Below are 15,378 nucleotides of genomic sequence, written 5' to 3'. Positions count from 1 at the left end.
AGCTCCCTGGGCTGGTTTCTCTCAGCCACTCAGACCTCTGTGGCACCACCGCCTTCCTCTCCATACAGAGCATCTTGTGGCCCTGCTCTGCTGTCTCGGGGGCCCCCATCACCCTGCTTGACACCCAGTCTTCCCTCTGAGCTCAACACAGGCCACTGTGTGGCCCCAGCACCTAGAACAGTGCCTGCCAGGTCGCAGACGCTGGGGGCATTTGAAGAGTGAATAAACTGAATGCTTTTTTGAAAAATGATTGTTATTTAATAGCAAAATAATATATGCTGTGAAAAACTTGAAAAAGGCAGAATACAAAATTCAGAAAATACATCTAAGCACCTTTAGAAACATTCGATTACTACAAGGCAACTTGCCCTTGATCCACCTGCCGTGTGCGCACAGGTACTGAGTAAACATGCACAGGGGTGGGTGCCCTGGATGCAGACGGCCCTGCCAGGCCTGGAAGGGGTGCAACCCTCAGGTCCCCAGCCATGAGCCCCACCGTCCACTCATTATGTCCTGAGGGAGCCCTGCTGGGGCCCGGGGCTGTTAGGCTGCAAGGCACTGCAGTGCCCTTGGGCAGAGCTCCAGGCTTGCTACTTCTAGATGGACCTGCGCAGCTAGAGCTTCGCAGGGACGGAGGCCACACGGCTGGCACTGTGTGGGGTCCCAAGGAACCAGTTTTCTCCACTCAGAACCCTCCAGCCTGATTAGCTCCTCTCTTCAATTTGCTGCTCCGAGGGGTGGGGTGCAACAGTGAACGCTGGGATGGGTCCCGGGGCCAGGGGGCCGGTCACATCCACCAGTCCATGGACTCTTTGGGGGAGGGCCTGACGATGACCACGCAGTGGGGCAGCCCCCGGCACAGGATCTGCTCAGCCTCCTGGCCCTCCCACCCCAGCCCCTGCAGCTCGAGCACGCGAAGCTTGGGCATGGTGAGGCAGGAGGAGATGATCTGGGTCGGGGTGGGCATCTCTGGGGTGATGAGGGGCCCCTGCAGGCACAGGCTCTCCAGCGCAGGCATCCCCTCCAGCAGGGCCAGCCCCTGTGGCGAGAGGCCGCCCACCGTGAGCCGGACCTTGCGCACACCCCGGAGATGGCGGCTGATGGCCCGCAGGGTGCTATCGGCTGGCAGAGTGCAGCCCAGCACCTCCAGCCTCTGCAGGTAGCTCAGTTCCTGCAGGCTGGCATCCAGGCCCGTCTCGGTGACGCGGTAGGTGCCACCCAGCACCAGCGACCGCAGGGCTCGGAAGCGCGGCAGGCCCTGCAGGTGCTCGTCTCGGAAGGCGGGCACGCGGTCCAGCACCAGGCACTCAAGCAGTGGCAGGACACGGGGGTCCTGCTCACGCAGTAGCCAGGCCATGGAGATCTCGCAGCTGTGCAGCTCCAGGGTCTGCAGCGTGCTCGGCAGGCTGGTGATGGGCACCGAGCTCAAGTCCGCCACGTGCAGGCACAGGCGCTTCAGGTTGGGGCACTTGTCACCCAGGGCCCTCAGCAATGCAGGAGACAGCTGGGGTGCCTGGGAGCCCGAGAAGAGGTATCCGCCCATCCGAAGGGAGTGGAGCCGGGAGGCCATGTAGCGGCGGAGGAGGTGCCACATGACTTTGGGCCGCATCTGGAAGAGCCGGAGGTTGGGGTTACTGGGTGAGGGGTGCAGGCCCGGCCCTGTCTGGTGAGACACCCTGGCATGGCTCCTGCTGTCTCCTGGCTTCTGCCCTTCCCCTCCCCAGAGAAAAAGACCATCTGACCCACCATCTTGACTACTAGGACTTTGGTTTTTCGTGGTTTTTTGTCGTTTTATTTTTCTTGGAGACAGAGTATCGCTATACAGCCCAGGCTGGCCTCAAACTCAAAGTGATCATCCTGCCTCAGCCTCCATATTGCTGGGATTACAATTTTTGCCACCATGCCCAGCTAGGCAACAGAATGGATTGTTTTCCTTCCTTCCTTCCTTCCTTCCTTCCTTCCTTTCGTACTAGGGATGGAACTCAGGACCTTGTGCTTGCAAGGCAGGTGCAGTGCCACTGAGCTAAACCTCTGGCTCTAGGAAGCTTTTTATTGACGCCCTCTCAGGAAGAAAAACAAGCTACAAGGAATAAGACCAACAAAGGCTAATACTCCCTGAGTCAATTAGGCCTAGGTTAAAAAACAAAAAGGCAGTCTAGTAACAGTGAGAATTGTAAATAGTAACTGGGAAGTTTATAGAAAATAGAATATAGCACAATGCATTCCAGTGTATGCACTTTTTACCTTAGGAAGAAAGGAAACTGGACAGCATAAATCTTAAATATATTGACCTAGTTTTTTTTGTGCTGGGGATGGAAGCCAGGACCTTGTGCATGTTCAGCCTGGGGTTTGGCACTGAGGAACAGCAGCACTCACCCATAAGCATGTATCTGGTTACCTATTTTTGACACAAGAATCAAATCTCCCTGGACAAACTGATTTTGTTACTTATTTTGGTTTTTTGAGACAAGGTCTCACTGTGTAGTTCAGGCTGGCCTTAAATTTGTGTTGATCCTCCTGCCTCAGCCTCCTAGCTGGGATTACAGGTGTGTGTTGCCACACCTAGCTTCCTGGCCAAATTTAGATCTGTAGGTCTGGGCCCCTGGGACTTGACTCACTAGAAATACTGGTCACTCGTATTCAAGGGCAGAAGCCACAGCTGACAAACTGTGAAATGGGCACAGTCAGCAGACAAAGGGAATTTTTCCTCGCAGAACAATGGATGAGGAAATGCTTTTAAGCTTCCTAATATCAATATAAGCTCCAAGGTAGAGAAGCACATTTTCTCAGGCTCTGCAGGAAGGAATTACTCTGATTTCTGTGAAAAGCAATTTGGTGGTTTCTGTTGACATTTACAATGTGGAAAATAGCTACCGCCTGTTTTATCTTCAAAGAGCAAAGTCAGCCATCTATAACAGTGGGCTCTGCATCGCTGATGTGACCAAACGTGGATCAGAAACATTCAGAAACAAAACAAAACAAAACTGTGTCTGTACTGAATATATACAGGCTTTTGTTTCTCTTTTTTTGAGACAGGGTCTCACTATGTAGTCCAAGCTGGCCTCAAAACTCTTGGCAGTCCTCCTGCCTCAGCCTCCTAAGTGCCAGGGTGACATGCATGTACCACCATGCCCGGCTAGACTTTTTTCTTTCTTTTTTTGGTTTTTTTTAGACAGGGTCTCGCTATGTAGTTGAGGGTGGCTTTGAACTCATACGTAGCCCAGGTTGGCCTCAAACTTGTGATGATCCTCCTGCCTCAGCCTCCTGAATGCTGGGATGACAGGTGTGTGCCACCACACCTGGCTAGACTTTTTTGGTTGTCATCATTCCCTAAATAATACGTTTATGCTGGTCGGGGATGTAGCTCAGCAGCACAGCACCTGCCTGGCAAGAAAGAGATCCTAAATTCAATCCCCAGTACTAAAATAAATAAATAAATAAATAAATAAATTTTAAAACAGGTTTAAATCAAGGAAAATAATTTTTTCTGTACAGCCACAGCCGTTAACCAAAATCCTCAAAGGCAGAACTCTTTTCAAAATTAATGTGGTGTGCCGGGCATGGTGGCACACGTCTGTCACCCCAGCATTCAGGAGGCTGAGGCAGGAAGATTGCTTTGAGTTCCAGGCTGGCCTGAGCTACACAGTGAGACCCTGTCTCAAAAAAAAAAAAAAAAACGACAAAAAAATTAATATGGTAAAAACAATATGTGATACCAAGAGTGGGCTCTGGGGTCACATCCTATAATCTAATTGCTATTTTTCAGTATAACACAATATAAAAATAATATTCTAAGTAGAATAAGGAAAAGGATATTAAGAGTTTCATACCTGTTCAGGTCAGATTTGTCACCAAAAAGAAAAAAAAAGTGTGTCTAGCTTATTTAAAAAAACTTTTCATTTTGCAAGGATTTGTTTTGTTTTGGAGACAGAGTCCTGGTAGTATGTTGCCTAGGCTGGCTGGGAAATTGTAGATTCAATGGATCCTCCTGCTTCAGCCTCCAGAGTACCTGGGACTACATCTGCACTCCACCATGCCCTGCCTCACTTCACAAATGATTTGATTTTGAAATTGCAGATGAACTGAAGATGATACAGTACAAATGACCCTAACTCTTCAGAAACTGCACTGCTGCATTTCAAAGTGACTCCCACGTGGGAACAAGAAGATAGTCCAAAGGACTTCTAACTGCTCAGGGTGGGATTCGGACTATACTGGAGGTAGGAATTCAGAACCTGGGACTCCACCAACCACTTCACCCACTCCCACCCCACCCCATACTGGGGATGAACCCAGGGTCTTGTGCTTGCTAGGCAAGTGCTCTACCCCTGAGCTACACCCCCAGGCTCCCAACAACCATTCTGGTAAAACTCGTGGGTGATTTGTGCCAGTAAAAATTTGAGGTCGGGTGTGGTGGTGTGTGCCTGTAGTCCCAGCACTCAGGACACTGAGGCAGGATTGCCCGGAGTTTGAGGCCAGCCTGGGCTACAGACATTGTGAGTTCAAAGCCAGCCTGAACTGCATAGTGAGACCTTGTCTCAAAAAAAGAGTTGCCTATGATCATTGTAATAGTAAAAAGTTAGAAATAATCTAGGGGCTGGGGAATTAGCTCAGTGGTTCCACCACCTCCCCTGCAAGCGCAAGGACCACAGTTCGATCCCTAGTACCAAAAAAAAAAAAGTTAGAAATAATCTAAGTGTCTATTAATAGGAAAGTGGATACATGAATTTTGGTATATTCATTAAAAAGCAGTTAAAAGAAATGAACTCGATTTTTATGTGACAGCAAGAAGTGAGCCCCAACACCCTCCCACCAAGTGCATTAACAATGCTGTATACTGCTTATGGGCATACACCTAGGAAACCAATAATATGGAAAGGAAGGACACAAATCCTCTTCATAACACTGGCTAGTTATGAAGATGATTTCAAAAAGGTCAACAGATCGATCTATAAAGCTTTCTTTATATATATATTGGGGCCAGGGATTTAGCTCAGCGGTTCTGGAGCCTGCCTCCAAAGCACAAGGACCCGAGTTCGATCCCTGGCACAAAAAAAAAAAAAAAAAAAAAGATATATATATATATATATATATATATGTATATATGCATGCATAGTCTGCGGTGAATAAAAGCAAAAGTTAAAACAGGTTAAATGTAGGTGGTGAATGTGGTCTTTTTGACATCATCCTCTACATATTTCTTTTTTTTTTTTGGTTCGGGGGATCGAACTTGGGTCCTTGAGCTTGCACAGCAGGCGGCGAACCACTGAGCTAAATCCCCAGCCCTACATATTTCTTAAGATTTTAAAAAATTTCATAGTAAAAACAAGAAAAATAAAATGCAAATGGGAAAAATGGAAATTAATTTGGGTACATGAGTTGACTCGAAATAATTTCTTCGTTAGAATCACTGGTCGGTATTAATATTTGATAGAATTACGATGTGTTATGTACATGTAACAATTCGCCATGATGAACGTAATCACTATGTACTGCAAAAATGTACCAGTAAAAAATAACATTTGATAAAGTAATCATAAACTGTCATGCAATCTACTGAGTATATGCCCGACACGGTTTTTGTAAGCCTTTTTGTAAGCCTTGCACAAACTTGATGAAATCTCACAGTAGCCCCATTAGGTAATTTAAAAAACTGTTAGTACAGCTATTATTATTTTGTTTTTTGAAACAGGGTATCGCTCTGTAGTTCAGGCTACTCTCGCCCTCGCGGTGATTCTCCTGCCTCAGCCTCCCAAGTGCTGGGATTACAGGCGCACAGTGCTGGGGACTGAACCCAGGGTCTCCGTATCATTGTTTATCTCCAGTTCTTGGATGGGAAAACTGAGTCCCAGAGACTGCAAAGCAGGAGCTAAGCGACTGTCGCGCTGAAAACCCCGAGCCGAAGTCCCCTCCCCAGGCGCCCCCAATTCCAGTACTTCCAGCGCACTCGCAGCGGGAGGTGGCGGTCGCGGCCCCGCCCCGCCCAGGAACCCCGTACCGTGTAGAGCGTCAGGTCCACGTGTCGCCACAGCCACCGGTCGTCCACCAGGCGCTTCCAGTGGTGACAGACCCTGGGGGAGGGGACCGGCCGTTAGAACGAGCCCGGCCCCGCGGGACCCGGGTCCGTGGCTCGGGGTGAGGCCCCTGCCCGGCTCTGTCCCCCCGGGGCGCGGGGCCGCACCTGGAGATGCGGATCCGGTCCCGGACCGGGAGGTAGGAGAAGATCTCCAGGAGGACCGAGTCCGGCAGGTCCGCCAAAGCCGCCATGATCGCCCCGCCGCGCGCCCGCTTCCGGTCGGGGGTACCGGAAGCTCCCCTTAGGGGTCCCGGGGATGGGGTGGGAGACGGGGGAGCCGCCGAGGGCGGGCTGGGCGGTGGCCGCGACTTCCAGTAGCCGGCCGAGAAACGCCGCTTTCTTATGGCCGGGACCTGGTGGTGTCCTGAGGTCGAACCAGTCTGAGACTCCGTAGGGCCGGCGAAAGACTAAAACTGACTTCGCCCGGAGTGTGGGGGCGGGGAGAACTAGGCGTGGCTTAGGGCGGGTCACCGCCCGGGGGCGTGGCAAAGGACGGGGGCGTGGCTGGGGTAGAGAACTAAGCCTGTAGAGCCTGGCGAGGTCTGGGGGCGGGGTTGGGAAGAAGCCAGGACCAACTTCAGAAGATGTGACTAGGGCCACAGGGCCAAACCGGGAGGGCGTAGGTTGGGGTGAGTCCGGGGCTAACAAGGACGGGGGCGTGTCTGGGACGGGGCGAGGTTCGGGAGGCGGGCATTGGGGCGGGGCAAGGTCTGGGGGCGTGGTTATAGTCCGGGAGTACAGTGGAAAAGAAGTTAGAAGAGGTCTGGTGAGTGGCACGAATGGGGTGTGACCGCTGCGGAGGACTATGCCTACAAGGCGTGGCTTGGGCGGGGCTACACCTGGGAGGACAGCGAATGGGCAGGGACTAGGCTGGGGCAGGGGCGGGGCTAAAGAAGAGGACCCGGTTCCGAAAGCTCGAGGCCGCTGGCCGACCACCACGCCTCTGGCTGGCGGTACGGCTGTAAGGTACAGGCGTGAGGTTCTGGGTTTCATCCTCGGCACCGCAATAAAAAGGGAGGGTAGGGCCGGGGATTTAGCTCAGTGGTTCCGCCGCCTGCCCCGCAAGCTCAAGGACCCGAGTTCAATCCCCGGTACCCAAAAAAACCAAAAAAACAAAAAAGGGAGGGTCAGTTCCGCCGCCTGCTTCGCAAGCTCAAGGACGCGAGTTCGATCCCTGGTACCAGAAAAAAAAAAAGGGAGGGTCAAGCCTGGAAGACGTGGTCGGGATGGGTACAAGACCCTGGGGAGTGACAGGGACAGTTCTGGCGAGGCCGGGGACGACCTGCAAGCCCGGAAGGCCCAGAACCTAGGACGAGGACCAAGGGAGGGGGGCTGAAGCCGGGGAGCTGTGGCAGCAGCCCGGGTCGTGGCCGACGGTGAGACAACTGGTTTTTTTTACCTCCTTAATGCTTTTTGCACTGCGCCTGCCTCACAAGCACAAGGTCCTGAGTTCGATCCCCGGCACCGTAAAAAAATAATAATAATGTGGTTTTAAAAAAAGTAATAATGTTTTTTAATGTCTATGCACGAGGATACGTTTGTGTAAGTGGCATAGTTCAGCCACGTGTTGAAATTTTTGATTGATTTTGCCAAATTGTTCTCCAGACTGTTTTGTATTTTCTATTTTGTTTGGTACCTGGGATCGAACTCGGGACCCTGCGCTTGCAAGGGAGGCGCTGGAACGTTTGAGCTAAATCCGGGGCCCTCCAGACTGTTTTGAGTCGACACTCCCATCAAATATATAGATCTGCGTTTAAAAATAGCAATTCGTTGGGGTCGGGGATATAGCTCAGTGGTTTCGCTGCCTGCTGCGCAAGCGCAAAGACCAGAGTTCGATCCCGGGTACCAAAAAAAAAAAAAAAAGCAATTCATAAAATAAATACAAATAAGTAAAAATGGCAATTTGTGAGCTGTGAGCATTGGCTGCACGCTTGTAATTCCAGCACTGAGGGAGGCTGAGGCAGGAGAATTGAAGGTTTAACTCTCACATGGGCAATTTAGACCCATTTTCAAAATAAAAATAAAAAAGGGCTGGAGATGTGGCTCAGAGGTAAAGCACTCCTGGGTTCGAGCCCCAGTACCAAAAAAGAAAAATTGTAAAAGTAGTTAAAATTAATTCAAACATTTTTATTGATAGGCATTCTAGTTGTTTCCAGATGTTACCAAAAATCATATTGCAGCCAAGTATTCTCTTATATAAACATATGTACACACACACATCCTGTTTATTTCTGTAGGATAAATAACAAGTCAGTTTGATGAGTCAGAAGATATGAGAGACTTAATTTTGAAATCATTTTCTAAATTACTCCACCAAGAATCTATAATGGCAATAAATATATTTTCAACACATACATACACACAAAAGTAGAAATTAGACAGTGAAACTGTTTTAAAAAGTCTTGAGGGGCCGGGAATTTAGCTCAGTGGTTCTGCCGCCTGCTTTGCAAGTGCAAGGTCCTGAATTCAATCCCCAGTACCTAAAAAAAAAAAAAAAAAAAAGACAACTATGTCCTGTAAACAAAGTTTTTGACACTTTGTTCTCATATAATTTATAAGGCTCTGTCTTCTTCAAGGCTAAGTTATAAAACTGTCTGCCCTTGTCCTATTTCTATAAGCTCACTTGATGTCACTGAGTCAGGCCCCTTTGATGAAATGTATAAAAACCAGAAGTTCTCTTTGATGTTCCTTTGGACATTAGTCCATTTAGCAGGTGTTCAACTAAGATAAGCCCTCCTGTTTCCCACTGGTCTCTCCTGTTCTCTTGGATTCTGCAACTATGGTACTGGGGATTGAACCCAGGGGCACTCTGCCACTGAACTATATTCCTAGCCCCTTTTTGAAAGATGTTCTTACTAAATTGCCCAGGCAGGATTTGAGTTTTCGACCCTCCTGCCTAAGCCTCCCTGAGTGCTGGAATCACAGGAATGTGCCACCACACCCAGCTCCAAACTTCTTAATCTTTTCTAATTTCATAGAAAAAAAACCAAGCCAGGCATAGTTGTACATGCCTGTAATCCCTACGTTCTGGGAGGCTAGTGCAAGAGGACTGCAAATTCGAGTCCAGCCTAGGCAACTGAGTGATTTAATGAGGCCCTGTTTCCAAATAAAACATGAAAATAAAGAAAGGGCTGGGATGTCTTCAGGGATAGAGCATTTGCCTAGCCTGCATGACACCCAGGGTTCCATATCCCCAGTACCACCCCCCCACACACACAAACCACCACAGATAAAGTGATTTATGATTCGCAGTCATCTTATGACCATGGAGGGAAAGACCAAAAGAACTGCACAAGTCAGTCATCTCAGACATACCACCTACTTTCAAAATCTTTGTAGTGAGTCATTTAAGGCAACTATCAGCTGAAGCTAAGAGCATTCCTAGGAACTGATGAGCTCTAGGCCCATCCCTTTGCCTCCAACACTTTAAAAACGGCAACTTTTTCCTGGCTTTCTGGCTGACATAAAGAAATAAAGACACAAAATGGTTGGGAAATAAAAGACACAAACCTGGAAGGGAAACAGCTACGGCCAAAGACATCCTGGGTGAAGCCAGGTTGAATTTTGATGAGCTGAATAAGCTACAGGTGTTGGACCCAGAGGTTACTCAGCCGACCACAGAGCTCAAGGAAGAGTGCAAGGACTTTGTGGACAAAAGTGGACAGTTTCAGAAAATAGTTGGTGGTCTAACTGAGCTTGTTGACCAACTTGCAAAAGAAGCAGAAAATGAGATGAAGGGGCCGGGGATTTAGCTCAGTGGTTTCGCTGCCTGCAGCGCAAGCACAAGGACCCGAGTTCGATCCCCAGTACCGAAAAAAAAAAAAAAGAAAGAAAGAAAATGAGATGAAGGGCCATTGGTGCTCGGAACTTGCTCAGATCTATAGCAAAGCAGAGAGAAGCCCAACAACAGCAACTTCAAGCACTAATAGCAGAAAAGAAAATACAGCTAGAAAGGTATTGAGTTGAATATGAAGCTTTGTATAAAGTAGCAGAACAAAATGAATTTATTGACCAATTTATTTTTAAGAAATGAACTGAAAATTTCATTTTTATAGCAGGAAGGCAAAAAACCCCCACAGCAAACCCAAACCCAACCCCAAAACCAAAAAACCTCTACCATTCCAGTGACTTGACTGATGACCTGAGTATGTCATGAAACAGTGTAAGGAGTGAGCCCCCAAGGCAGTAATGCAAGTCTGGGGGAGCTGGTGTTAAACACCAGTGCACAGCCACTGCCAGTGGCCACAGAGGGCAGGTCCTCATCTCTTGCATTCTTAGTATGAACTAAGCAGTCTGTAAACTTTGTTCTTTTTTGTAAATTCACAATACTTTGGAAGGAAAAGCAATAAATTATTGTTTTTTGGTTTTTTTTAAAAAAAAACCTGTTCACTTCCTGGCCAGGATGCAGGAGAGGAAGAGGAAGGGGTGGAGTCCTGCAGCCCCTTTGAGCATACCCCAGTGACATGAAGACCTCCCACCAGGCCCTACCTATTAAAGATCCCATCGACTCCCAGTGGCACCAAAATGGCAGTCTATTTTGTTAACTTATTTTTTATTATACGTTTGGAGTACATGATTACATTCATTGTGGGGAGTAGGTACATGCACATAACACATCTTAATTATTTCCCTTTCTCTCCCTTCCTTCCCTCTGAGCTCCATCTCAAGATCTTCCCATTCACCAAAGATGTGTCTCCCTAAGGTCTATTGTCTGTCTTTTCTTTTTTTGTTTTTGTTTTTTTTGTTTTGGTACAAGGGATCGAACTCAGGTCCTTACGCTTGCAAGGCAGGTGGCAGAACCACTGAGCTAAATCCCCAGCCCTGTCTTTTCTTTTGCTCTTCAAATTATTTATACTTTAGGTTTCTCATATAAGATAAATTATGCTATATTTAAGCTTATGTGTCCGATTTATTTCACTTAACATTATGGTCTCTAGTTGGGTGTGGTGGTGCACACCTGTAAGCCTAGCACTTGGGAGGCTGAGGCAGGAGGATCGCCAGGAGTTCAAGGCCAGCCTGGGCTACATAGTGAGTTCAGGGGTAGCCTGAACCACAAAGTGAGACCCTGTCTCAACAAACCAAAACCAAAAAAACCCAAAACATGGTCTGAAGGTGCCTCCATTTTCCTACAAGTGACTCAAATTTATCCTGTACGGCATAGTACTCCATTGTGGATAAATTCATTTTCTTTATCCATTCATCTGTTGATGGACATACAGGCGGCATCCAAGATTTAGCTATTATGAACTCTGCTGCTGTAAACATGGGTACGTACAGATCACTGTGATATGATTTCTTTAATTCTTTCAAGAAGATACCTAGAAGGGGAATAACTGGGTCAAATGGAATTTCTAGTTGTACCTATTCCAGGAACTTCCCATTGCCCCCTACTGTCTCCCCAGGATGGCTAGGGCCCCTCAGTAGACCCTCCCAAGCCTCCTCTGAAGCCCAACCCCCAATAATCTCAGGTTTCATTTTCCTGTTCTCTCTGCAGCACTCCCTACGCCTTTCCAACCTCCACAACCCACAACTCAGCATCACCACCCTGAGCTCTCTCGACCTTTCAAATCCTGAGAAATTAGAATTTTTAAATCAAGGTCCACCCCTTCCCCCTTTTTACAAAATGACTGCTGTACCGCCATCCAATGTCAACCACCTGGGAAAACAACAGAGCATTAAAAGGAAAATGAGGCTGTCAGCAACTTCACCATCTAGCAGCAGCCAGAGTCAAGGCCTCGAGGGACCCAGGATTCCTACTGACTGCAAACACTTGCTGCTTCCAGACTTCCTCACGAACAATGGTGCCCTCAGCTGCGCTGGACCTTCCAGCCTCCCTTCTCCTGCCACATGTTCTTTTGAGACCAATCCTTGCAAAAATGCTATAATGGGAACTGTTATCCCTTTCCTATGGGCAAGGAAAATGAGATCCACAGAGGTGTCTTGTTTGAAGCCAGTCTTATTATTTCATCATTTATTTATTTATTTTTGGTTTCTTGAGACAGGGTCTTGCCATGTAGTTCAGTCTGGGCTTGAACTAACTATGTAGTTTAGGCTGGCCTCCAACTTGAGGCAATCCTCCTGCCTCGGCCTCCCCAGTGCTGGGATTACAGGTGTGTGCCACCACACCCAGCCAGAGTTATTATAAAAAGAGTGAGTCTCGATGGCCTCTGGTCCTTTTCTGTCTTCCCCTGTGATTTCTTCCCTACGAACTCTCACCATTGTGATGCTATCTCACGAGGACCTCTCCAGAGGCCAGATATGTGACTGCCCAGGTTTTGGATCTTGTTTCTGTCATGCTTGGCTTAGGTGAGTCCTTCACAAACAAACAGGACAAAAGCAAACAGGCCGCTATTTCTCAGTACACAGAAAACAATCTCCCTGAGGCCAAAAGGTCCAGTGATTGTCTGCACACCTTTGCTGACTGTCCTTGGACTCAATCAGAAACATTTCACCCCAGATTCCTTAGCCCCTTCAATACCTATATAAACCTAATTCCTTTCCCAGCTTGCTGCTAATCTCTCTCTCCTGGTGTTAGCCCATCCAATCACAGATGAAATCTCTCCCAGCTAGCTGCTGCTGTTTGTCTCCCAGTGTCGGCCCATCCACACACGGATGTAATAAACGGCTTTTCTGAGCTAGCTGCTAGAATCTACCCGCAATTTTAGTCCCTGATTTTAGTCTCTGTTCATTGGAATAAACTTTTTTTTCCCTCACAAAAGGCCTGTTTAAACGAATGGATTCATGTGCACTGTCTATAACAGCTTCCAAATATTTCTGATAAATAAACCTCTTTCCTTTATAAAACACCTGAGGCAGGAGAGTTATGAGTTTGAGGCCTGCCTGGACTACACAGTGAAACCCTGTCTCAAAATAAAAGTAAAATTAACCCACTCTGGTGGGAACTAACTCACTCCTCCAGACCAACATTAATCCCTTCTGAGGCAGGACCCCCAAAGACCCAGTCCCCTCCCACTGAACTCAGGGGGTGCTGTGCTACATCCCCAGCCTCCTCCCCCCTTTCAATCTCATTTTGAGACAAATTCTCCTTAAAATGCCCAGGCTGTCTTCCTGTTTGTGACCCTCTTGCGCCACTGTGCCCAGCAACACTCTTAACTCTTCAAGGCTCCACCATCTCCCAGATCACCGCACTGAGAAACAACCTCCTAACACATGGACCCTTGGGGGTCACACTCAAAGCGCAGCACACAGTGCCTGTCCTTCCCACCACGGGCCTCTCAGGTCTTCCACCCAATCTCCTATCCTAGTTTGAGACGGTGGCTTGGGCAGGTAAAAAGTGGCGGCCTCGTTTCAGAATGAATCAACTTAGCCTCATGGATCTGGGACAATCCTGTGTGCTGGGAAGGGATCCTTCAACAGGCCCCCTGGCACAAGCTGTCTGGCTGAACTCAGGGGAAGCCGCGTCAGGCTTAGGAAGCGGCCATCTCCGCCCGCTGGACCCTCTGGATCAGCGAAGGGGCCTCAGTTTCCGACGCGCTGATCGTCAGCCTCTAATTCTCCCTCCACGCACTTTCTCCGGACCCACACCCGTCGGGAGCTCCCCCTCGTTCCCCTTCGCCCACCTCGCGCACCATTTTGCCCAGCGTCAGGGCACCAAGGCCAGGCCGGTAAACCACACGCCCACGCTCCGCCCCGAACCAGTAAATACCGGACTCGGTGTTGATTGGCACCCGGTGCCTGGGGGCGTGAGCTACCGGTCGCACACTTCCGCTTCCGTTTCCCAGTTGAAATTGACCTGGGCTCAGCGCTCCAGCGAAAAGGTTGTGGCGTCTGCAGGTTCGAGGCGATTCGAGGTGAGAGGGTCAAGCGCAGAGGTTGGAGTCTGGGAAGGTGGCCGGAACCAGGCCATTCAAGGTTTGCGAGCCCGCGGGAGGTGAAGCCGGGGGCCGGGCCTTCGGGTGACGTGAAGGGGCGGGGGCGCGGCTCCCTGGCTTCCTGCTGCTGGGACCCGGGACTTGGGGCCCGAGAGGACTCGGGTCTAGGGGAAACCGGAGCGGTGAACAGAAGTCTGAAGCGAGGGGCCGGGGATTTAGCTCAGAGCCACCGCGCCTGCCTCGCAAGTGCAAGGTCCTGAGTTCGATCCCCCGTACCACAAAAAAAAGCCTCACGCGGGAGGCTTCGGGCCTGGGACCTGGGAGACTTGTAGGCTGGGACTTGTGGGACCTGGAAGACCCCGGAAGGCCTGACTGCCTCCTCCCACCCCCGCCCAGGGCACCTCCGGCCAGGATGATCGAGGTTGTTTGCAACGACCGTTTGGGAAAGAAAGTCCGCGTGAAGTGCAAGTATCCATCGATGGCCGAGAGGCAGTGGTCCCTGGGGGTGCTAGACACGAGGCGGTCACCTCAGTGTGTGTTGTAGGGTGGTTACAGTTCAGCCTGGGAGAGGGGGCGGATCGGGCCCTGGCAGAGTGGAAGATACGCAGCCCTGGAGTGTTACCTTCCTCGCTTTACGTCTGCCTTGCTTTTGCCTTAACTCCTCTGCGCCCAGCACCGATGACACCATCGGGGACCTTAAGAAACTGATCGCGGCCCAAACTGGCACCCGTTGGAACAAGATCGTTCTTAAGAAGTGGTGAGTGCCGTGGTAGGGGTTGGGGCTGGTGCGGGCCAGGATTTGGCCGGGGAGCGCTGCAGGCAGCCTTTGCTGAGGGCCAAGAGCCTTCTCAGGCATCTTTCTGAAAGGTATCTGTCCCATAGGTACACGATTTTTAAGGACCACGTGTCTTTGGGGGACTGTATCCTTTTCTTGACTTGAGGAAGAGTCAACATACCCAGCCCTGGTTGTCTTTGTTCTGTACTGAAGCCTGTATGAAAGTCAACACCTATAACTTAGGTGAGTTTTAAGAAATGGGAGCATGTTTATTTCGTTGAGGAGGAGGGTGGTTGGCTCATGATAAATTTGACTTGAACATTTATTACTGAGGTCCTCCTGAGGCCAGAGACCAGAGTAGAGTGAGACTCAGGCATGTCTGTTATGCAGGAAGAGAAGGAACTCTATATTTTGGATTCTTTCCAGATCAAAATGGCTCGGTCCCAAACGGCTTCCTTAGTGGTGCTCAGGCCACCTGGATGGAGCTGTGATGGGATGAGGGGTGGGGAAGGAGCCCTCAGTGAGGATTCCTTGACACCATTACCCAGATGAAATCCATGATGGGATGAACCTGGAGCTTTATTACCAATAGAGCAGAACTCCCCCTTTTCTTGCCCTCCTCTCCCACCCTCCCCTCTCACACTGGTATGGACACTTGTTTTTAAAAACTCACATTAATAAAAACTTAGATGCTG

At 49.4% G+C, this 15,378-nt stretch overlaps 2 protein-coding genes and 1 pseudogene across 4 annotated transcripts; 2 read left to right on the top strand and 1 right to left on the bottom strand.

Annotated features, from left to right (window-relative positions):
• Positions 1-235: 235 nt before the first annotated feature.
• Fbxl12 (F-box and leucine rich repeat protein 12) lies at positions 236-6,698 on the bottom strand. The gene is made up of 3 exons (XM_004865467.3): positions 6,182-6,698; positions 5,999-6,071; positions 236-1,609 (listed from the first exon to the last, which is right to left on the bottom strand). Exons 1-3 carry the CDS (start codon positions 6,265-6,267, stop codon positions 788-790), a joined length of 981 nt encoding a protein of 326 aa, XP_004865524.1. The 5' UTR covers positions 6,268-6,698; the 3' UTR covers positions 236-787.
• Positions 6,266-11,563, top strand: LOC110345908 (intraflagellar transport protein 20 homolog pseudogene; annotated as a pseudogene).
• A 2,125-nt stretch (positions 11,564-13,688) lies between these two features.
• Positions 13,689-15,378, top strand: Ubl5 (ubiquitin like 5). Of its 3 annotated transcripts, none has more exons than XR_015447526.1 (5): positions 13,689-13,887; positions 14,305-14,376; positions 14,582-14,665; positions 14,791-14,926; positions 15,110-15,378. XR_015447526.1 is itself a non-coding variant. In XM_004865468.4 (5 exons), the coding sequence occupies exons 2-5, from the start codon at positions 14,321-14,323 to the stop codon at positions 15,273-15,275; spliced, it is 222 nt and encodes a 73-aa protein (XP_004865525.1). In that variant the 5' UTR covers positions 13,690-13,887; positions 14,305-14,320; the 3' UTR covers positions 15,276-15,378. The 3 variants fall into 3 exon arrangements, 2 of the variants coding, with proteins under 2 accessions (XP_004865525.1, XP_004865526.1); XM_004865468.4 differs by having other exon boundaries at positions 13,690-13,887; positions 14,791-14,828; positions 15,232-15,378; XM_004865469.4 differs by having other exon boundaries at positions 13,789-13,948; positions 14,791-14,828; positions 15,232-15,378.

Source organism: Heterocephalus glaber, unplaced genomic scaffold, assembly GCF_053883595.1.
Source record: "Heterocephalus glaber isolate CG9 unplaced genomic scaffold, H.glaber_assembly_v1.0 deba00001760, whole genome shotgun sequence".
Classification (NCBI taxonomy): Eukaryota; Metazoa; Chordata; class Mammalia; order Rodentia; family Bathyergidae; genus Heterocephalus; species Heterocephalus glaber.
This window is presented reverse-complemented; position numbering and strand designations above follow the sequence as displayed.